Here is a 22,564-nt window from a genome sequence, read left to right as displayed (position 1 = left end):
AAGGTACTGGCAGAATTGAAGCAGTGAGGACATGTCATGCTTGGGTAGCTCAGTCAGTAGAGCATTTGCCTGTGAAAGGCAAAGGTCCCAAGTTCGAGTCTTGGTCTGGCACACAGTTTTAATTTCCCAGGAAGTTTCAAATTCAACTGTGTGCGTCTCATGCAATTAAAGCTAATGAAAGTGTACGACACAGCACTGAATAAAAAATTATAAAAATAAAGCTCCACGCAAATAATTTAGGTTACCTGGAATTGGTTACACAATGCACTAAGTTATTTTTTGTTGAAGGTATTAGTCCTCCAGGGAGTGTAGTTAAGCTTTCTCATTTTGTACACTGAAATCGTCAACCAATTTATCAGTGTAAGATTGTAAATCATCATCATCATCATCATCATGGCAGAAGCAGCAGCAGCAGCAACCACTTGATAACCAGTGCCGGACAATGGCTTTCTCTAGCCTTTTCTTATTCATTACTTCAGTAAGTTATAAGCATGCATAATATCATTATTTGTCGTGTGTATTTTCTTACCCCTTGGAACCAAATAAAGAACTCCTATGGTCCATCTACTATATTTATTTATGGCTGCATGTCCTGTTCACTGTCATTTTATTTTAATTAGTCATAATTATGTCTTCTGCCATTGTCTGAACATTTATGCATTATTTTTGTTATCTTACAACTGATTTTCAACCTCAAACTTACTGGAATAATTTGTTCTATTCATTGCTGAAACTTATCTGCATTAGAGGCAAACAGTAAAAGTCATCAGCCAAACAAAGGGAATTCAGATGTGTCCCACTAACACACATTCCTTTAATATTTTCACCTCTTTAATGATCAAAAATATTCTTCTTAAGGCTACTGCGAATAGTTGGGGCGATACTGAATCATCTTCCCTGTCTCCCCCTTCAGTCATGAATTTTCCTCTATTCTGATCAAGTATAATGAAAGCTTATAACAACAAAGTATACATTCTTCAGTATACAGTAACACAAGTTAGTTCAAAACCTTGTTTCACTAAAGCTACTGCTACAGATTTTGTTGAAACTGAGTCAAAATCATTCTCAAAATCAAAGAATCCCCAAGACAATGCAGTAATTCAATTTCACTGGTATGTCCTGTAATTCTGTTTGTGACTTGCAAGCGGTCCGTTGTGTAGACATCAACTTCCAAAGCCAGGATGGTCCTTTTCTTGATTAAAATACAATGCTTTTTCGATACAGCAAGTGAAAATTTTATGTAATTTACATTACAGATATAACTATGATATGTCTATAATTGCACCTTCAAGCCACTTTTCTTGAAAAGAAGAATAATTACAGCAATGTTCCAGTTATGGGTAAATGCCTTCCTCTGCAGACACACTGCAAATACCTCTTGTATTACTTCAAATACAGACTTGATAACTTCTGATGAAACAAATTCAAACTGCATTTCTGAATCATCTGCTAAACTATACAATCGTTTGATGAAACTTTAAATGCTTATACAATTTTCTCTTTGTTACCAAGTATTGTGCTATATTGACTCTCAAACTATGACACCTACCCTATATAAACCTATATTTTGCTTACTCACATTATTATTGCTTCCAACTGTTTTCTGTTATTGCAGTCTCATTATATCTTCCCACAACCTCCGGAAGACATTTCTTGATAATGTTGTTGAGTACAGCAGGTTTCTGTTACTGTTTGCTTGGCATTTCCATCTTTTATTTAATGATTTCCTTTTTCAACTTGAGATTTTCTTTATTTCTGCTTTTATTTTTTACTGGAAAAATCTTTTATTGCTTGGGTAAGCACCTATCTTAAATAACTGCACACTTTGTCTATGTAAAATTTTTATTTTCTACGATAGTGAACTTGTTGCTCAATCTCATATGATATGCCACCCCATTCTTAAATACATTCTCATTATCTACATTTAATTCCTATGTTCTTAGTTAATCTCTCTTTAATTCTGTCTCTATTAATGTTTCATGACTTGCAATTAAAAGTGGTTTAGAACTGTTACAGTCTGTATAATTTCTTTACAGATTATAAACGAAATTTATTATACTTTGATCATTTTCATTGGTCATCGATAACATCTCCAGAAAGAAAGTATTTTTGTTCTTGTAAGTTCTACAAATGTATTCACTTCATGAATTCTGGTATTGGACCCAAAATTTTCCACCGGAGAATCATTTGAAAGTTTTTGTCCAACTTTTGGATCAAAGGCTCCCACATTATGCTGTGATTTATCAGTTCTATAGCTCTTCGCAGAGCTCATTTACCTCCCCACCACACTGTGAGCACCTTAGTGCATAAACTTAAATAATTTTCATGAAATATCCTTTGTTTATGTTTAAAGGTGAAGTCTTACTGTTCCGAGAGGCAGGCTTTCAATATCTGTAACATCCTTTTTAACTTCCTCATTTACAATAAAGTCTACAGGTAAATCTGTTCACTGCACTGTTGTAAAACATTTGTCCCAATTTCAATACTATGTGGTCTTTGTTTTCTTCTGCTATACTTCTGATAATCCATTTCTTTTGGTATTATTTAATTTTTGTCTCAGCTCTGCTAACCTCTCCTCGGATTCGGCAGTTCAATTTGCTATCCAAAAAAGTAACAATGGCTATAATGGCAGGTAGACCTCAGTGGCAGGTAGACCCTGGAGACGTTGGGTTCACTCTCAGGTACAAAAGGGGATTTTTCCCCTTTCGAGTCCCTCCGCGATGGCTTCCGCTCCACTCAGCCTGTTATCAAATTGAGTACCAAAGATATTTTCCAGAGGTGAAAGGTGGCCACAGCAATAGGCTTGTCACCTCTTCCTCTCAGTGCTGCAGCATATAAAAGGCTGCATTACAGCTGCAGTGAGGCGAGATGCTTGTTCACGGGTTGAGTGCCACACACTTCATAAAGTAGCAGAAGCAGTTAGATTTCTGAAGTCCACTTTACTGTCTATTTAGATTATCCTAGGGTTTTGAAGTGAACTATAGGCTGAAGTTCTTGCTTAAAGCCCCTCAATAACCAGAAAAGTGTAGGCATACGGGCTCAAAGCCATACAGCAGGCCACTTGTGGCAATATGCTGGCCTGGCATTGGGCCACAGCCTGCCAGTCAGTGCCTGAAACCAGGAGGCAGTTCTGTATGCAATGTATGTGGCTAGCAGCCCTAACAGCACAATAAATCCATTTTGGTGCAGATAATTATTGGCTGTTCGAGCGAGCGAGTCATCGGAGCATCGATGCCTTGAATTGGCACTCCACAGTTGTCTCGATAGGACCACTTGCCATGCAGGTCTAACTGCCACCAGATGGATCTAGGTTGGTCGGTCGGTTGGTTTGTGGGATGGAAGGGACCAGACTGCTACGGTCATTGGTCCCTTTTTCCAAAACTCCAAACACCCACACAGAATAAAAACTAACAATGGAACAGACAACAGACGACATGGGACAAGAAAGACTTAGACAGAGACCGGACAAAAGGAATTAAAATAACACAGAGTGCGACAGTGGTTGGCCGACCGTAGAGAGAAAAAAAGGAAAAGCCAACCACTGAGAAACACACTAAAAACTTAGTCTAAAATCATAGGCCAAAGGCCAGACTCGACATAAAAAAAGATAAACACTTAGATTGAGTGACAAAAGCCCCCTGCCCGAATAAATAGCAAAACTGAGCCTGTCGTGGCAGTGTTATCTGTTAAAAGGGCAGGGAGCGTATCGGGCAGCACAAATTTCTGCCCGAGCACAGCTAAAAGGGGACAGGCCGACAAAATGTGGACCGCCGTGTATATATATACTGTTAGCAAAACACATTGCAGCGATTTATGCCTGACGAGGGTCGCTGATACGTCAGTTATCGATCTGTGTTCTGTGAGTGAGATAGCACATATGTGAATATTATAACATCGATTGGAAAATACTGGGAGCTGAAAGTCAAGTTGACCGCCATTTAACCTGTAAATATGAGGCACTTTAATGACAGTGAATAATAGAAGTAACATTACTTGCAAAGTTATTCAATATCAAAGCTAGCTTACTGCGTAAATCTAACTACTTTATGTATGTAAGTAATTCTGAATTGAACAACTGATACATAAGCTATACAACCAGGAATCTGCCCTGACAGTCACTTTCTTCTTCATACTCGTATTAGCAGCTGTGCTGCTAAGAATGTGCACAGAACAAATGCTCAAACCTGAGTACAGCAGCTGACACTACCTGGCTGCCCTGGACATTGCTCAGACGTGTCGCAGCGTCAACATCGGCGACCCAAGCGCCTGCCGAGAGCCGGCGCCCCACGTCCCCCTCTGCCTCAGACTGCAGACCACCGTGTAAGCCCCCCTGCAGAGACATAAAGGTGGGTCCTCACGGCGCAGTAAATATCTGTGCGTCAGCCGGGTGTGGCCAATTCGGAGCTGACAAAGGACGACCGAGTCCCTGCGAGTGGCTCACATGGACGACCGCCACACAGTCGTCTCCTTGATAGCTCGGAGTTTATTCGGTGTGGTCAGATCGCGCCATTCAGTGTCCCAAAGTGCGAAAACTTTGCGGCGTAAGACTGCTCGCAAATCAGTCTCCGGGAGGCCAATGTCCAGAGTTGGTTTACTGGCGGCCTGTTTGGCCAAGTGGTCAACATGTTCATTGCCCGGGACGCCGACACGACCAGGGTTCCACACAAACACCACAGAGCGGCCGCAACAGGCAAGGGTATGGAGGGACTCCTCATCACCAGATGAGAGCGAGGAAAACACTGGTAGATAGCTTGTAAACTGCTCAGGGAGTCACTAAAGATAACGAAGGGCTCACCTGAGCAGGAGCGGCTATAGTCTAGGGCACGAAAGATGGCGACCAGCTCAGCAGTGAAAACTGCTGCTGCCAGCCGGCAATGAGTGTTGTTCAGAATGGTCCCCTAGAGTGAGAGCATAACCGACACGACCAGCAACCATCGAACCATCAGTGTAAACAACGTCAGAGCCACGATACATGGCAAGGATGGATTGAAAGCCGAAGGCAGGGGCGGGGCACACACCACAGGAGTGTACGCAGAGGGGCCCGGAAAGGAGGTGGAAGAGGGAAAACCCCAAGCCCAGACAGAAGCTCTCCGATGCGGACCGCAATCGTACAACCCGACTGGGGCCGACGTTTCGGGGAGATGGATGACCGACTGAGGGAACAGGAGACGATAATTAGGATGTCTGGGCAAGCTACAAACGTGTGTAGCATAAGCGGCCAGTAAATGTTGGTACCGTAACCACAGTGGAGGGACACCTGCCTCCACCAGTATGCTGTTCACAGGGCTGGTCCAGAAACCTCCAGTGGCAAGTCAGATCCCTCTGTGAAGGATGGGGTCCAGCACCCGCAATGCAGAAGGGGACACTGAACCATAAGCCAGGCTCCCAAAATCCACACGGGACTGAATTAATGCCTGGTAGAGCCGTAAGAGGGTAGATCGGTCGGCTCCCCAGCTGGTGTGGCTCAATCATCACAGAGCATTAAGATGCCGCCAACACATCTGTTTAAGCTGCGGAATGTGAAGGAACCAAGTCAACCGGGCATCAAAAACCACACCCAAAAACTGATGTGTCTACACCACAGCAAGAGGTTTGCCATCAAGATAAAGCCGTGGCTCAGGATGAATAATGCGTTGCTGGTAGAAATGCATAACGCAGGTCTTGGCAGCCGAAAACTGGAAGCCATGCACTACAGCCCAAGACTGCGCCTTGCGGATAGCGCCCTGCAGCTGATGTTCAGCAGCTGCAATGCCAATGAAGCGATAGTCGAGGCAGAAGTCGTCAGCATAGAAGGAAGCTGAGATAGACGTTCCCACCGCCGCAGCGAGCCCATTAATTGCAATTAAAAACAGGCAGACACTTAGGACAGATCCCTGCGGTAACTCGTTCTCCTGAACTCGGGGGGAACTATGGGAGGCCGCAACTTGCACGCAGAAGGTACGATGCGACAAAAAATTTCGTATGAAAATTCGGCAGTGGGCACTGAAGTCCCCAACCATGAAGTGTAGAGAGGCTGTGATGTTGGCATGTCGTATCATATGCCTTCCGCATGTCAAAAAAAGACAGCGACGAGGTGCTGACGGATGGCAGACTCCAGGCTCACCAGATTATCAGCGGCAGAGCGGCCCTAACGGAATCCTCCCTGAGACGGAGCCAGAAGGCCCAGAGACTCGAGTACCCAACTCAACTGCCGGCTCACCATGCATTCGAGCAACTTGCAAAGAACTTTGGTGAGGCTAATGGGGCGGTAGCTGTCTACCTCCAGTGGGTTTTTGCCAGGTTTCATAACGGGGATTACGATCTTTCCCTCCACTGCGACGGGAACTCACCCTTGACCCAGATACGGTTGTAAAGGTAGAGGAGGCGTCGCTGGCAGTCCACTGAGAGGTGTTTCAGCATCTGACAGTGGATGCGATCGGGCCCGGGAGCTGTATCAGGGCAGGTGGCTAGGGCACTTTGGAATTCCCACTCACTGAATGGAACACTGTAGAATTCAGGATGGCGCGTGTGAAACAAAAGGCTCCGATGTTCCAACCGCTCTTTAATGGAGCGGAAGGCCAGTGGGTAATTTGCAGAAGCGGAACTCAAAGCAAAATGCTCTGCCAAGCGGTTTGCAATTACGTCTGAGTCAGTACAAACTGCTCCATTCAGTGAGAGTGCAGGGATGCTGATAGGGGTCCGATAGCCATAGAGGCGCCTAATCTTGGCCCAAACCTGCGATGGAGAGATATGGAGGCCAATAGTGGAGACATACCATTCCCAACACTCCTGCTTGTGTTGGCAAATGATGCGGTGGGCCCGTGCACAGAGCCGTTTAAAGGCGACGAGGGTTTCTAATGAGGGATGCCGCTTGTGACGCTGGAGCGCCCGCCTGCGATCTTTAATCGCCTCGGCAATCACAGGCGACCACCAAGGCACAGTCCTCGACCGAGGGCAACCAGAGGAATGGGGAATGGCAGATTCTGTGGCAGTAACAATGCCGGTGGTGACCAAGTGAATCACCGCATCAATGGCTTCATTGGAAAGAGGCTCAACAGCGGCAATGGAGGAGAACAAGTCCCAGTCAGCCTTATTCATAGCCCATCTGCAAGGGTGACCAGAAGAGTGACACTGTGGCAGTGACAGAAAGATCGGAAAATGGTCACTACCACACAGGTCATCATGCACACTCCATTGGACAGACAGTAAGATCGAAAGGTCAATGGCTGAGTACGTGCCATACGCCACACTGAAAAGTGTGAAGGCACCATCATTTAAAATGGAAAGGTCGAGCTGTGCCAATACATGCTCAACGGTGCTGCCTCTGCCCGTTGCTACTGATCCACCCCACAGAGGATTAAGAGCATTGAAGTCACCCAGTAACAGGAAAGGTGGTGGTAATTGGGCTATCAGCACAGCCAGGATACGCTGCGGGACATCACCATGCGGTGGAAGATACAGACTGCAGACAGTAACAGACTCGCTGTGAAACGAGTGAAGGACATAGATGTAGACGCCACCAGATACCCTTTCATAAGCTGCCCGGTTCTTATAATAACCCCGATAGCCATGGAGGGCGGGGGTTCGCATTGCTGGGAACTAAGTTTCTTGAAGAGCAATGCAGAAGAAAGTGTGAAGGCTGAGAAGTCGTCGGAGCTCAGCAAGATGGTGGAAGAAACTGCTGCAGTTCCACTGGAGGATGGCATTGTCCACAGCTGAGAAAGGTGTGAAGGGACTGGGGAGGCAGATTACGCCACTAGGTCACTTGCTACCCACACGAGTGACATCCATTGCGTCCGAGGGTCCGGCGAGATCCAGGGCCTCAGCAGACGCCAGAATCTCGACCTCATCCTCAGATGCTGAGCTTGTAGGAAGCGGTGGGATGGGTGCCACCGATATGGCTGGATTCTTGGGAGCCTTTTTCTTTTTCAGCTTTTCGCGCTGCGCCTTTGGTGGTTCCGGCTGGGAGGGCTTCACCGGGTCAGCCTCAGGGACGGACAAGGACTGTGAAGCCCTACGACCAGCGACCTGTGGTTGCTTCAGCCATTGGTGGGTGTCCACTTTTCCACTGGTGTGAACTTGCGAAGGGAGGTCCCCAAGCGACCCCTTCCTGGTGAGAGGAGCCGAAGAAGTCTTACGCTTCTCCAGCTGGGAAGTGGTGATGTCCCCGATGGTTGGGGGGGGGGGGGGGGGGTGTGTTCCTGTGTTCCTGAAGTAGATGGAGCAGGAGCAACAGGGCGTGAAGTGCCCCCCACAATCAAGGGGGCAGGTGGATTCTGACGGATCTTAGAGCCAACCGTACGTGACGACATGGGAGATGGGAGAACCGTTGTTGCAGCAGCGGCGTAGGTTGACGTCATTGGCACAGGATGTAGCCTCTCATATTTCCGCTTACCCTCAGTGTAGGTCAGGTGGTCCAGGCCCTTATATTCCACGATCTTCTGATCTTTCTGGAACATCCTACAGTCCAGCGAGCAGGGGGAATGGTGTTCTCTGCAGTTAACACAGATGGGAGGTGGGGCACATGGAGTATTGGGATGCAAAGGACGTCCACAATCTCGACACGCGATGCCGGAAGTACATCGGGATGACATATGCCCAAACTTCCAGCATTTAAAACACCGCATCGGAGGAGGGATATATGGCTTCACATCACAGCGGTAAACCATCACCTTGACCTTCTCGGGTAAGACATCACCCTCGAAGGCCAAGATGAAGACACCGATGGCTACCTGATTATCCCTCGGACCCCGATGGACGTGCCAGAGGAAGTGAACACTTCATCGTTCTAGGTTGGTGCGTAGTTCATCATCTGACTGCAGAAGAAGATCCCTGTGGAATATAATACCCTGGACCATGTTTAAATTCTTATGGAACATTATGGTAACTGAAACATCCCCTAACTTGTCACAAGTGAGCAACCTCCGTGACTGGGCAGAGGATGCAGTTTTGATTAGAACTGACCCAGAGCGCATTTTGGACAAGCCCTCCACCTCCCCGAACTTGTCCTCTAAATGACCAGGGGCTCTCACCATGGGCGCCACCCAGCCATTGCATAGACCACCTGGCAGGATGGCCTTTGCCAGGAGTCCTGATGCCCCAGAAGGATAGGCACCTACTACTCGGCAAATGTGGGGAGGTAGCAGCTCAGGCATCATCAGCAGTGCGATCCCTGTGTAGTCAGAGGGCTACCACGAAGAGGGTACATGACGACCCCACCACAACGGACTGGTTACCATGCTGGATGTCAGGTGTTGAATATCCATGTATACCACAAGGGCGAAGATGGAAGTGCACAATGGAGGGAATGTATGCTACCCGGAACACACTGCAGCTGATGTGGCCAGAAGGCAGATCTTAGGGTAAGATGGATTTAAGATGCACCACATAAGGCGTCCTTCCCCAAATGGTACACACTAACGGAAAATTTTGAAATGTAGTGGTCAAACCCCTTAGCGGACCATCACATTAAAGCCGAAACGTTGTGTGGTGTGCAGAGAGGCAGGAATACCGCAGGCCTATTCTTACCTCCGGACCCACAGGGAGTCCAGATGGATCTAGGGTTGAACTGTGGTTCTCCTAACCACTGAGCATACTACCAGCCAGCCAGTCTCACTTTCAGCCCCTCACACTGCCAGCTGGGCCAAGTGAACTCCCATCGGAATGCCATGCTAGCTTTAGTTGTTGGCTCCTGATGCTACTCAGTGCCTTGACAAGATGCTGGGAACCCCACAGCATGTGCAACCTTCAAGGTTGCCACTTCTATGATACCAACATGAAGACGATGTGGGTCAACACCAAGCTATGCCACACAGCAAGAGTGCACACCTGTAGCTGCACTAAGCTTGTTTTGCTGCAGCCACTTCACTTTTCCAATGGACCCCTGCAGCCCTTGTCATACCGTCAATCCCACAACGCCCAAGAGGGAGAGCCACATGCCATCTTGACAACTAGAAGAACAGCTCTTCCAAGTCCTCCCCCCCCCCCCCCCCCCCATTACCACACTGCACACCACACTATTACACCTCATTTGTCTACTCCGATTATTATTTCATCTGGACTACAAATCCACTGTGCCAGGAATTTGTACATGGTAGTAAGATTTCTAACAAACCTATCCATGTTACACCAGCCTGCAGGTCACCAAGCATTTGGCAAGATATATGAACAGTGCTATACTTTGACAAAACTATGCCCACATTTGTCTCCAACTGGACCTGCACGTTTCTCGATCACAGAGTTTAGTATCAACAAGATCAATGTATTAGGTCAATCTTATCCATGATAAATTTAGCTGAGAGGGTAATATACTGTCTCATCAAGCTGCTTCCTGTGTTGATTGGCAAACGGCCCACCTACATTTGAGGCTCAAAGTAATCCAGTGAAACTGCTACCTTAGGGTTACTAACAGCTGCATGAAATGACTGTCTGGATGGGATACTGGGATCAACCCTAGCTGTTGTTCTCAATTCTCCAATAGATATATCACCTTCTGGTGGCTACAGCAAAGACACATTAGAGTTGATGGTGACAAAGTTCAATCCTTCGAGTCCTTATAGCAAATACAGGTAATAACAGTGCTTTGTAGCCCTTGAGTAATTATTTTAAATCCCAACATGTAGCTAAACATTGCTGGCAGAATTTATGAATAGCAGAATGGTGAACATTTAACCACTGTCAGTACTTGTAAGGAGCGAAATTCACCAATAGCTCTCCACTACAGTCTATTTGGTAAATGATGCCTCAAGTTGACGTTTAAGCTGCTGTCTTTCATTTTCAAAACACCAATTGCCATCATTTCTCCAAATATGCAGATGGTTCATTCAGACTCCAGTGTCACTTTTGGGTGTGGTAGTTTGTCCAGCACTACTGTGGTAAAACCACACTCGCCTACAGTGTCTATTGCTTCATTTTTATAAACTGTTGCAGCTTTTGTGACCGGCAAATTTTGTGGAAACCAGTGAAAATTTTGTCAGAATTCATTTATGAACTATATTTACAGTAAAAACTGCCACTTTCTAAATGTACTCACTGAAAGAACAGAGCTGGTGATACTGTGATATGGCATGCAGAAGTAATCTTTCAAAACTGGACAGAATTCCTGAAATGTACACACTCTGTGGGGATTTAGAGAAAAAGTTTACAACCTCGGTCTCAAGGTAGGTAAGCATTCCCTGAAAAAAAATTGAAAACAAAATAATATTACAAATGTGATCAATGTAATGGAATGTTCATAATTTAGCAGCACATTGAGCACAAGCATACTGTGAATAGAACAAACTCTACAAATAGGAAGTGTAGAAATGAAAATGGAACAAAAGCCTGGTGGATAAAATCATTTCATGCTGGATAACAAAAAGAGAAACAAAAAGAATACCCAGTTGGAAGAAATTACTTTTACACTTTTATCTATTTTGGCTTACCCAAAAAGTACACCCCCTGCTCTCTCTCTCTCTCTCTCACACACACACACACACACACACACACACACACACACACAGAGAGAGAGAGAGAGAGAGAGAGAGAGAGAGAGAGAGATAATTACTCAAAATTGCTGCTGCTTGTAAATGAATGTTGTACAAGCCTTCTCTCAACATTTTTTAAATAGATAGGAATAATTCTAACATATCTAAAATTTATTTTACTCCTACTTCTTGACCATGGCTTTGCCACTCTGGGATCCACAACTGGACAACTGCAATACAAAATACTGCCAGAAAAATAGAAGTATCTATCACAGTTTGTGGAATGTTTAACATATTTTCAACTAACCACTGACACATCAGATTCTGCAACATTATAATACTAAATGCTCATTCTTTTACTGCAAACTAGTATTATTAGGTAAAAGTTATCATTTAAGCAAACTTATTCAGAATATACTGTTTTCTTCTTACAATTAAAAAGTTAGGTAGGACGGAAGACTGAGAAAAATTATACAAATGTACAGAAAAGTCAGAAAAATTGTTGACTCCAAGTGGTATGCCTCAGTGAAAGAATAAAGAGTAAACAACAAGTATTTCACAAGTATCTCTTTGGGTTGCCACTTTGATTTGACTTGTAATACGAAATTAGCAACTGTCTCTGTTTATTGGTGCTGTTAAGTTAAAATACTTGTATAGGTTGACATTTGTCTTGTGATTTCTAGTACATAATTGTAGAGGCAAGGATTATCCACCACAATAATAATAATTATTATAATTATAATAATGATGATGATGATGATGATGATTATTAGAGATGCCTTAAACTGCATATTTGCGTTACACAGCTGTAATACGCATTCTGTATTATGTTTTGAAATACCTGAGGTATGCAAATGCAGTCTATGTGTACCAGCACTGTCAGTGTCTTTTACACCAACACACTGCAAGATGTTTACTGTTTGATCAATGAGAACTAGAATTGCACTCTACCAAAACTATGGTATGGTGGTTTTGGTACACTACATAAATGACATAGTAAAGCGTAGGACTACTGGTAGAACTGGTAGGGAAGAAACATGAATGAATGTGTAAGAGAGAAAATAGGATATAATGGCTTCTCTTTGTTTTTTATTTATTTGGTTGGTTGTTTTGCACATAATTAGAACTGCATGTCTTTTAATAAATAACAAAAATTAGTTGATTTCATAACTTCTCCACTTTTATGTAACCACAGAAATTAATTCTGATGCAAGTACAGTTTACATGCACAAACATAAAAACATTTGTACAATTATTATCGTTATTTTGTACTCAACAGAATGTTTTTCATCATGATCGAAGGCAAGAGTTGTTACCAATAAATGCAAAAGTTGGTTATGAATAACAGAAACATGTTTTACAGAAGTTTGACAAAGTATTGAAGTGATGTTTGATATATTTTTGTTTCACTTTTTTTTTACCCTTTTGTTTTTCTAACACTTTATGATAAATTTGCATCATTCTCTTTATTTTTACAACATCCCTCTGTTTCACGTTACAAATCAACAATTTTTGAATAAAACCTGTATTAAACATTGATAATTTCAGTTTTTCTATAAATACTGTTTATTCTCACGAAACTACAGGCGGGAGGGTAAGTATGCAGAACAAAAATGTTCCGTAGGTTCCCTGGCCCTTTATATATCCTCGCTCAGTTTCTAGATGGTTCACCACTCCTCGATTTTAGGGGAATATAGTAAGACACTCATTGCAAACGTAAAGAAAGCAAAGGGATCATTATGAGATAACATCCAATAGTGCACTACAGATCCAATATACAGGTAACGTGGGTATGACCTTAACTGAGCAAAGCTACCAGGGGAACTACTGTACACTAAGCTTACTTTGGCAGTATATGGCACTTTTATAACTCTAATCTGAGCCCATCTCATAAAGGATATTTCCGCAATTCTATTATCTTCAGTTATTAGATTGGAGAACCTAATGTCCTTCCTAGTCCTCCTTGAACTGAGGCTCCACAAAATAATAATACTGGATGACTCATAATTCTGTAGCAGACATTTCAAGTAGTCTTCTTTCCTTATGAAGAGTGTAGCATTATGAAAACAATATAATTGTCTTTTGATTCCCTGTCAGTCTGTACAATTGAAACAATATCCTTACTCTTATCATGAGTGGTATTGGAAGAATAGGAAAGAACAAACATATCAGTTGGAAGCTTGAGCCAGCAGATATGGTTATTTTATAACTAAAATCAAATATCTACTGTTAAGTCCAGTGACGAGCTTAAATATAATGTAACGGATCTAACATATTTGTTACACGTATTTTAAGTTCTCCAATTAAGGTATCAAAAATAAACTTACCACAGGTACATGAGATCTCTTCAGCACATTTCTGACACCACTTTTAATCCTCTGAAACTCCTTCCCAGCACTGTTCTGAGAGGAGTTAAAAGGGGAAGAGCGTTTTTTTGGGCTGTGTTCAATGATTTTTTTCTGCACTTCTTCACTGCTCTCCATGAATTCATACCATTTCTGAAAAAATACATTAAATACTAAACGGAAATTCATGAAAAATGCACATTTATATGAAATATAAACCAAAATATGTTTGTCAAAGAAATGAACTCATTGCAACTATCATTAAATTAGAGAATTACTTCTGGTATTGTAAGCACAGTGTTTGGTAGTGCACTACCTGCAAAAATCAGATCCTGGTCCGAATCCTGACCCCTTACAGTTTTAACTTTTCACATATAATTATCATTAAATTATTTTACATACCATTTTTCACAAGTTTAACTACTATGGATCAAAATTCAATGGATCCTGCAATGCATAATGTGTACTGTCACATTGTAACCACAGTCAAGTCCCAATCCAAAAGCGGGTCATCAATGAAGTACGACAGTTGTCACCGAAAGTATTTTCATTAAGAACAGCAATGTACAGACAGAACACAAGTGTTTCTATTTATGCAAACATAAAATATTCCTGACTATGCAATCACAAACATAAAAAATTTAAAGAACATTTTAGAAATGGTAAATACTAAATAACAAATAATTGCCACAACAGCCAGTGACTCTAACCACTACTCCACAGTGCATGCGGTGCATCTCGCAACATTTCTCCCTCTCCTGGGGATACCGTTACCTGCTGTTTTGTAAGTTCTCACTGGAGCTGTCCGTCCCTGGTAGCTGACTGGTCCACGTGATGGAATGTCATACCTAACGACCCATGTTTGATTCCCGGCTGGGCCGGAGATTTTCTCTGCTCAGGGACTGGGTGTTGTGTTGTCCTTATCATCGTCATTTTATCCCCATCGACTCTCAAGCCACCGAAGTGGCACTACCTCGAAAAAATTGCTCCAAGCTAACGGTCTGCTCGATGGGAGGCCCTAACCACACGGCATTCCCATTCCACTGGAGCTGACTATAGCATCTACATCTTCTCTGTATAGCAGTTCTGGCAGATCCTCAGTTTCTGTTAATACTGTCACATGCTTTTCCCTATTATGATCACTGAAGGTAGCCCCTCCTGTCAGAAAATGGCGAAAGACAGCACTTTAGTAACTTTTCCAGTAGCCCTAGTTTCTGCAGACATAAAAAATCCATACCAAGTCTCCAGGCCTATATCTCACTGGCTGGTGCTTAGCTTCATTGCACTCTCAGTCATTCTCCTTGGTGTCCAGAGCCTGTAGGCAAACCAGCTGTCATAGTTATTCAGTCCTTGTGTTGTTTTTCACATAGCCATCCCGAGCACTGTTCGGTTCAAATTGGAACAGTGTATCCAATGCTGTTTTGGCCTCATGACCATGGAGCAGAAGCACAGTGTGAAGTATGTAGGGTCTTGCTTCATAGGGCTGTATGTGAATATTATGGCAGGTAGTTTTGTACCCAAATCTCTGTTCACTACCAATGCACATTGAGAGTATATCTGCCAATGTCTTATTAAAGTGTTCTGTGAGGTCACTCATCTGTGGGTGGTTAGCAGTTGCCGTTGTGTGAGGGATGACAACATCAAATTACCTCTACTGGAAAATTTTCCCATGATCAGAGATCATCACACAGTGTGCTCCATGCTTCAAAATGATGTCTTCTACAAGGAACCTTGCAATTTCTAGACCTTCAGCAGTTGGCACAGCTTTGGTGACAGTTTAGTGGGTGGGGTAGTCAGTGTGGTCTATTGTAGATAAATTCCCATTTGTCAACTTCAGCAGCCTCCCAGGAAGTCATTCCCAATTCAGTGGAGTTGCACTGTGCAGGTGGAATTGGTACCAGATGTCCTGGAGGTAAATGCAGCATGTGCTTCCATCACTGGCATTCCTTACAGTCTCTCACATAGTGTGTAACAGATTGGTAAAGACATGGCCAGTGATACCCGCATCTGATCCTGTTTAGAGTCTTCATGAATTCCAGATGACCAGATGTTGAACCTCACGGAAAAACTTCAGGATAGCTGGCCATACATGAGTTGCCTCATTGAACCATAGTTCCTTTTATACACTGTTCCCTTTTATAAGTGGAATTCTCCTTTGGTTGGTTCATCCTCCTTCAAGGTTTCTATTCTTTTCATTAATGCTTCCCTCTGTTCAACAGCAACATCATTCAAGGCAGTGGTACCAGATTTTGTTCACCCTGCTGTGTTCTGCCAAAAGATTCCTTGAAAGGCAGTCAGTGTTCTCATGTTTGCAGCCACTTTTATATATCACTGGGATATCATACTCCTGAAGCCTAAACGCCCATCTCGGCAGTCCTCCTGATGGACCTTCATGCTTGTCAGCCAGCAGAGAGAGTGGTCATCTGTCACAACAATGAATGGTTTGCCAAATAAATATAACAGGGACTTGTTGATGGCCCACAGAATTGCAAGGCAGTTGTAGAGTCCTTTACCTCATATTGCGAGAGTACTCTGGAAGCATAAGCTATCACCTTTTGAGCACTTCTCGAATGTGTACTAGAACTAGAGCTGGAAATGATGGTTGCACTTTCTTTATGGACAAGGAAAGAACTTCCTTGCACCTTAATCCAGGAAAATTGTGTGTGTCCCTGAAGTAGTTTTGTAAGGGATGTATCTTGGTACAGATGTTCTTTATAAATTGCAATGGAGTATCTGATATCAGTCTTTAGTAAAATGGAAATCACACTCTTGCCTTTCAAATAAGTAGCATCCATCATAAAATCCTTAGATTTTATGAATTATTTTGGTTATGATAATGTAACAACAAAAGTAATCAAAGAGTGCTCATGCGAGTTGAGTTCTACCTTAAGTTATTTGTGCACTCAATCTATTATCAGCGGAACATTTCCAGACTTTCTAAATAACGCTAAAGGTGAGCCTCTTTACAAGAAGGGGGATAAAGAGATACTATCAACCAGTTTCCCTTTTGCCGGATTTTTTCAAAAGTATTTGAGAAGGTTGTGTTCAAGCGTCTCCTAAGCATCTGACTGCAAATATACTGTCCAACTCACAGTTTGGGTACTTTAAGGGTTCTGGTGCAGAGAAAGCTATTTACACATACAGTTTGAATGTACTTAATTCATTAGAAAACAAATTAGATGCTACTGGCATTTTCTGTGGCCTGTCAAAAGCCTTTGACTGTGTGAATCACAGCATTCTCGTAAGTAAATTAGAATATTATGGTGTCACTGGCAGTGCTGCAAAATGGTTTAAGTCTTACCAAACTAACAAGAAACAAAAGGTGTCACTGCGAAATACCTGTCCAGTAAGTAGTCAGTCTTCAATTGATTGGGAATTAATTACATGTGGTGTTCCTCAAGGTTCCATCTTGGGTCCGTTGCTTTTTCTTGTGTACATTAATGACCTCCTGTCTGTTACACTGCTAGATGCTAAGTTTGTTTTGTTTGCAGATGATACAAACATTGCAAAGAACTGGCAAGTCGAGTACAGATTTAGAAATGGCTGCTAATCAAATTTCCACTGGCATTAATAATTCACTGCAATTAAACTTAGAAAAGACTCACTATATGCAGTTCAAAACCTGTAAGATTTCCTTCTGGCATGTGTATAACATATGAAGATATGCAGACAGAAGATATTGACAGTGTTAAATTTCTGGCATTACAACAACAAGAAATTCAGTTGGGAAGTGCATGCCACAGAATTGCTGAAGCGCCTAAACAAGTCTGTACTTGCAGTGAGAATGACATCAGATGTAGGAGACAAATATAAAAAAACTTGCATACTTTGCTTATTTTCATTCTATCATATCATACGGGGACACATTCTGAGGTAACTCATCAAACCGAGCAAAAGATTTTAGAGTGCAAAAGTGTACAACAAGTCTCATTTGTTTGTGAATTCAAAAACATAATGTAGAAACCTGTTAAAGGAACTTTGTATTCTAACCACTGCTTCTCAGTATATTTATTCCTCAACAAAATTTGTTGCAAGCAATATATCTCTGTTTCTAACCAACAGCTCAATACATAGTATCAATACTAGGAATAATAACAATCTACATAAAGACGTAAAATCACTTACCTTGGTCCAAAAAGGGGTCCAATATTTAGGAACACATGTCTTCAATAAATTGCCAGCAACCATTAAAAACTTGGTTTCAGGTAAAGCACGGTTTAAGTAGAGTTTGAAAGACTTTTTGACAGGCAACTACTACTACTCTATAGATGAATATCTTAATGGGCTGTTAGACCAGCTTAAGTAAAAATGTGTGTTATATTTCAGTTTTGACAGCACCTGGTCACAACAGTCAAAATTAGGTATTTCGTGTATGATAAATTTATTAAAAGTGCATAACTATGTTTTATCCTGACACTTATTAATTCTGTAAATATTAGCAGTTCCAAAAATGGTTCAAATGGCTCTGAGCACTATGGGACTTAACTTCTGAGGACATCCGTCCCCTAGAACTTAGAACTACTTAAACCTAACTAACCTAAGGACATCACACACATCCATGTCCGAGGCAGGATTCGAACCTGCGACTGTAGCAGTCGCGCGGTTCCAGACTGAAGCGCCTAGAACCGCTCGGCCACTCCGGCCGGCTAGCAGTTCCAGTTTATTGTAATGTATTCACCTATTTTGACAATCTCCTGACAAATGATCAGGTTAGTGAGGATTATATTCAAATGCTTTACATTTTTTATGTTATACTTTCTGACTTGCTCCACACCCTTGAGAATCATTTCATTTTTGGGTCTATGGAACGAAAATTGAATAATCTACAGTAGTAGAAACCCTGGGAAAACTTTTCACATCACAAATGTGCTGAGGAGTCTGAAAATCTGTGACTGCTCTTATTTTCTTTGCATCAGGATAGACTCCAACACAACTCACTAGGTGCCCCAAGATATTTATTTCTTGAACGACAAAGAGGCACCTTTTCAGATTTAGGCAGAGATCTGCAGTCTCAACACAGCTGTCAGTGAACTTAGATGTTCTTCAAATGTCTTTGAAAAACATCATCATCCAGGTACTAAAGACATATTGTCCACTTAAGGCGTCGAAGCAGGTTGTCCATCATACGTTTGAAGGTGGCTGGTGTGCTATATAGTGTAAACGGCAAAACTTTGAAATTACCGAGGCCACAACAGGGTATCAAAGCAATCTTTTCCTGCCAAACCCCTCAACCTAGATTTGCCATTAGCCTCTCTGCTTGTTCATAGTTGAGTAGTTTTTGCTCTTTTCACTGCAGCATAAGGTGTTAACACACAGCAATTGCTGGGACACGTTTTTTTGTGATCTTTATCAGTCATCGTCAATCGACACACAAATGCCATGTGCCATCCTCCTCCTTCATGAGGACCACAGGAAAGGACCAAATACACCCACGGTTTAATGATGTCATCCTACAGCACCTTCTCCACTTCCTACCAGATTATCTGCCATTCAGCAGCCAACACCCTATGCGAGTGCTGGTTAACTGGTTGACGATCTTCGGTGTATGGAATTTTACAATGGACAATTTGGACTGTCTTTTCTCCACTGTGGATATGAAAGCATCTGAAAATTGGCACAGAATGGCTAACACTCACTGATGATGTTCCTCAGTCAGGTCAGAATCTATTGGCAGTTCGACAGAAGCTTCCTCCACTGTGTTGTCTGTAGTGGCAGTGCAACAATTCTTCTTCAATGGCACTGACCTATCCTTCCTGGATTGGTTCAGTTGTTTCTACACAAACCTTTAGAGCCATGTTATGGCTGCTAGGGAGAATTGGTGGTACACTGTTCTCCTTGACCACCTGCAATGCTTCTGATAGTCACTGGCATTTGGATTCCTTTTGTGAGCACTAGTAGCTTTTTGCAATCAACACTGAAACTCAACTCATTCATGATGGCATAATAACAACATCTTCAAAAAACAAACACCCTGAGAAATTTTTGTTATGTGTGCTTGTTGGAACAGCTTTGTCAATCTGCAACTCTACTCTTCCACAATGTATAACTGCTTGTCATGCCCGCAAAAAGTCCTATCCAAAAATAACATTATGACTACATGCTGTTACAACGGCAAATTTGAAGAGCTCCTTTCTGTCATTGTTATTCTTGCAATATATGTTCCTGTCAGATGGACATATTTTCCATGTACAACCTTCAGCACAATCACTTTCATATCGTGGAAGAAGATAGTCTCCTTTAGTTGCCAACGATACGCATTCGACATTACAGGAAGGGAAGCTAACACACTAACAGGTGGGCCATCAATGACATCACCAATGAGATTTCCTGACATTTTGGTAACTGTCTTCCATGGAGGATTTTCACCTGTGATAGCTTTACCTTCATAGTTGTTTAACTCGCAAAGTTTTCCTGAATTCATCGGCTAGGCAAGCAGCAGACATCCTTGTATGGCTACAGGGAATCACTACAGTGTGTCAATGATCAATCTTGTCCAGAATATGAAAATGAGATTTGTCGCACAAGTCGACTATAATTGTTTGCAGCTGACTCACGTGAATAGAATTGAATGAGATTTTCATTCTGCAGTGGAGTGTACGCTGATACGAAACTTCCTGGCAGATTGAAACTGTGTGCCGGACCGAGACTCGAACTCGGGACCTTTGCCTTTCACGAGCAAGTGCTCTACCAAATGAGCTACCCAAGCACGACTCACAACCCATCCTCACAGCTTTAATTCCGCAAGTACCTCCCGAGTTTGAGTCTCGGTCCGGCACACAGTTTTAATTTGTGCGTAGAACTGTTTTGGTGGTTGACATCTGGCAGCATAGTAATCATCATCAAAAACTTGTTTTCTTTCTTAGCAACAGCGTACATGTCCTGGGCATTCACAGTGGAAACATACTGGCGTACTGTCTTCAGTTCTCCAAATATCTGTTCCTTTATGGGTCATTATATTTGGTGGAGAAGTTAGCTACAACTTGGTTGGGTGTTGACCGCTGTGGTATAAACTGAGTTGGCCAAGTCCATTAGTACTTTCAACTGGTAGTGGAGATTGGCGCTGAAGTTCAATACATCTCTTCAACACACACTATTATCTCCTGACATAACCGTTGCTTATTCTGTCTAACATTTCTGGCTACCATGAAATGCTGAATCTCTTCTATTAATATCTGGCATAGGAGAGGTGAGGTTATGGTGGTCTTCCACACTGCAGTCCATCACACTTCTTTTGTCTGACTATTTTCCCATCCATTTCCACAATGTGCTGGCACTACTTTAATTCCTTGTTTTTTATGAGACCCTTTACTAGAAGAGCTTGATACATGTCTTCTGTGACCACTTTCATCAAGTGTGAAATATTTTCAGGTTTTCTCATATTCTGATTCAGAATGTGTGATTGGGCTGAAACAGTCTGTCTGTAAGACTGTGCCATTTCCCTATGATGTTAAGCCTCATTATTCAATTGCTCTTGCACTAAGTGGACTTGCTGCTGATTGTCACTAAATGTGTTCTTCAATTTGGCCTGGACTTTGTCCCAGCTATCAAGTTACTCTTCATTTTTCTCAAATACTGCTGGGCAATGGCATCCAGGTAAAAGTACACATTTGGGAAACACATCATGTCATCGCACCTGTTGCAATTGGTGACTCAGTTGAATCCTTTGACCTATTTCGTCAGGTCTTGCCCAGCATCTCCTGAAAACACTGACGGTGGAGACGACTCACAGCTGTTTTAGAATTTCATTTGTTTCCTGAGCATACAGAGCTTGGGAACTATGTACTGATTGCATTCCAGTTCTTGTCCATGCAAGTGATGACTTATGTTATTAAATTGGAGACAAACTGATGTAGATGTTGTTGACAATACCTGGCTTCTCCATCAGACAATTTCATGTAATAATCAACCCCAAATGCAACAGCAGGGTCATTATCATTGAGCTACAACACTTAGCAATGTCAGCATTTTTATTATAAACACCAACATATAGACAGAACCAAAATGCCTCCTGCACAGAGAATGCTTCCATTTGTACAAACATCAAATATTCCAGAATTGGCGAATACTACAAACAAATGAAATTTCAACTACTTTCTAGAACTGGTAAATACTAAATAAAATATAATTGCTAGTGGTTGTGTTTGAATAGGTGACTGCAGCACAGCAGCCAGTAATACTAACTGCTATGCCAGATTGTATGCAGCACAGCTCATAGAAATATACAACACACTATGTGAAAACAAGCCAAAGTAAACTGCAATCATAACTTCCTCGCAGTTTATTATCCAGTAGACTTAAATTCCTTTTAATATGGAACCAGCGAAATTAATTCTTGGTTCTCATATGTTGTTCAATTCTCTCTCTACAAAACAGGAAGACTGCCTCTGGAGCCGAATGGTTAGGCTCACTACCTCCAGTGCGCAAGGACCTATGTTCAATTCCTGGTACCTCCTCAATTTTTTTCTGAGATAGGAAGGTCTGGAATGGGGTCCACTCAGTTTTATGGGGTCAAAAAAGGAGCTGCTTGATTGAAATTCATCTACTGGCAGTAACAGCAGGCAACGTGCTGATCACAAGTCTCACAATCATAGATTAGTCTTTGTACTGCCTTGTAGGCAGCAGTCACCCAGTCTGAATAGGTCTAAAATATAATCCCCAAGTGGTGTTTATACCTGTTTTACGAAACAGTAAACTTACGATGGAACAAGCAGAATTTTAGAACAGTATTATGCATGGGTTGTTATTTTAATTGGTTATTGGGCTCATTTCTTTATC

General features: G+C 42.5%; 1 protein-coding gene across 3 annotated transcripts in view; it reads right to left on the bottom strand.

Annotated features, from left to right (window-relative positions):
• The window catches only part of LOC124556680 (R3H domain-containing protein 4-like), a 113,217-nt gene that overhangs the window by 32,171 nt on the left and 58,482 nt on the right, over positions 1-22,564 (bottom strand). For all 3 annotated transcript variants that reach the window (XM_047130646.1, XM_047130647.1, XM_047130648.1), the window contains exons 4-5: positions 13,772-13,942; positions 11,012-11,153 (exon numbers count right to left, since the gene is read on the bottom strand). In XM_047130646.1, coding sequence (XP_046986602.1) covers positions 11,012-11,153; positions 13,772-13,942 — 313 coding nt within the window. The remainder of the gene's footprint in view (positions 1-11,011; positions 11,154-13,771; positions 13,943-22,564) is intronic.

Source organism: Schistocerca americana, chromosome X (assembly GCF_021461395.2).
Source record: "Schistocerca americana isolate TAMUIC-IGC-003095 chromosome X, iqSchAmer2.1, whole genome shotgun sequence".
Classification (NCBI taxonomy): domain Eukaryota; kingdom Metazoa; phylum Arthropoda; class Insecta; order Orthoptera; family Acrididae; genus Schistocerca; species Schistocerca americana.
This window is presented reverse-complemented; position numbering and strand designations above follow the sequence as displayed.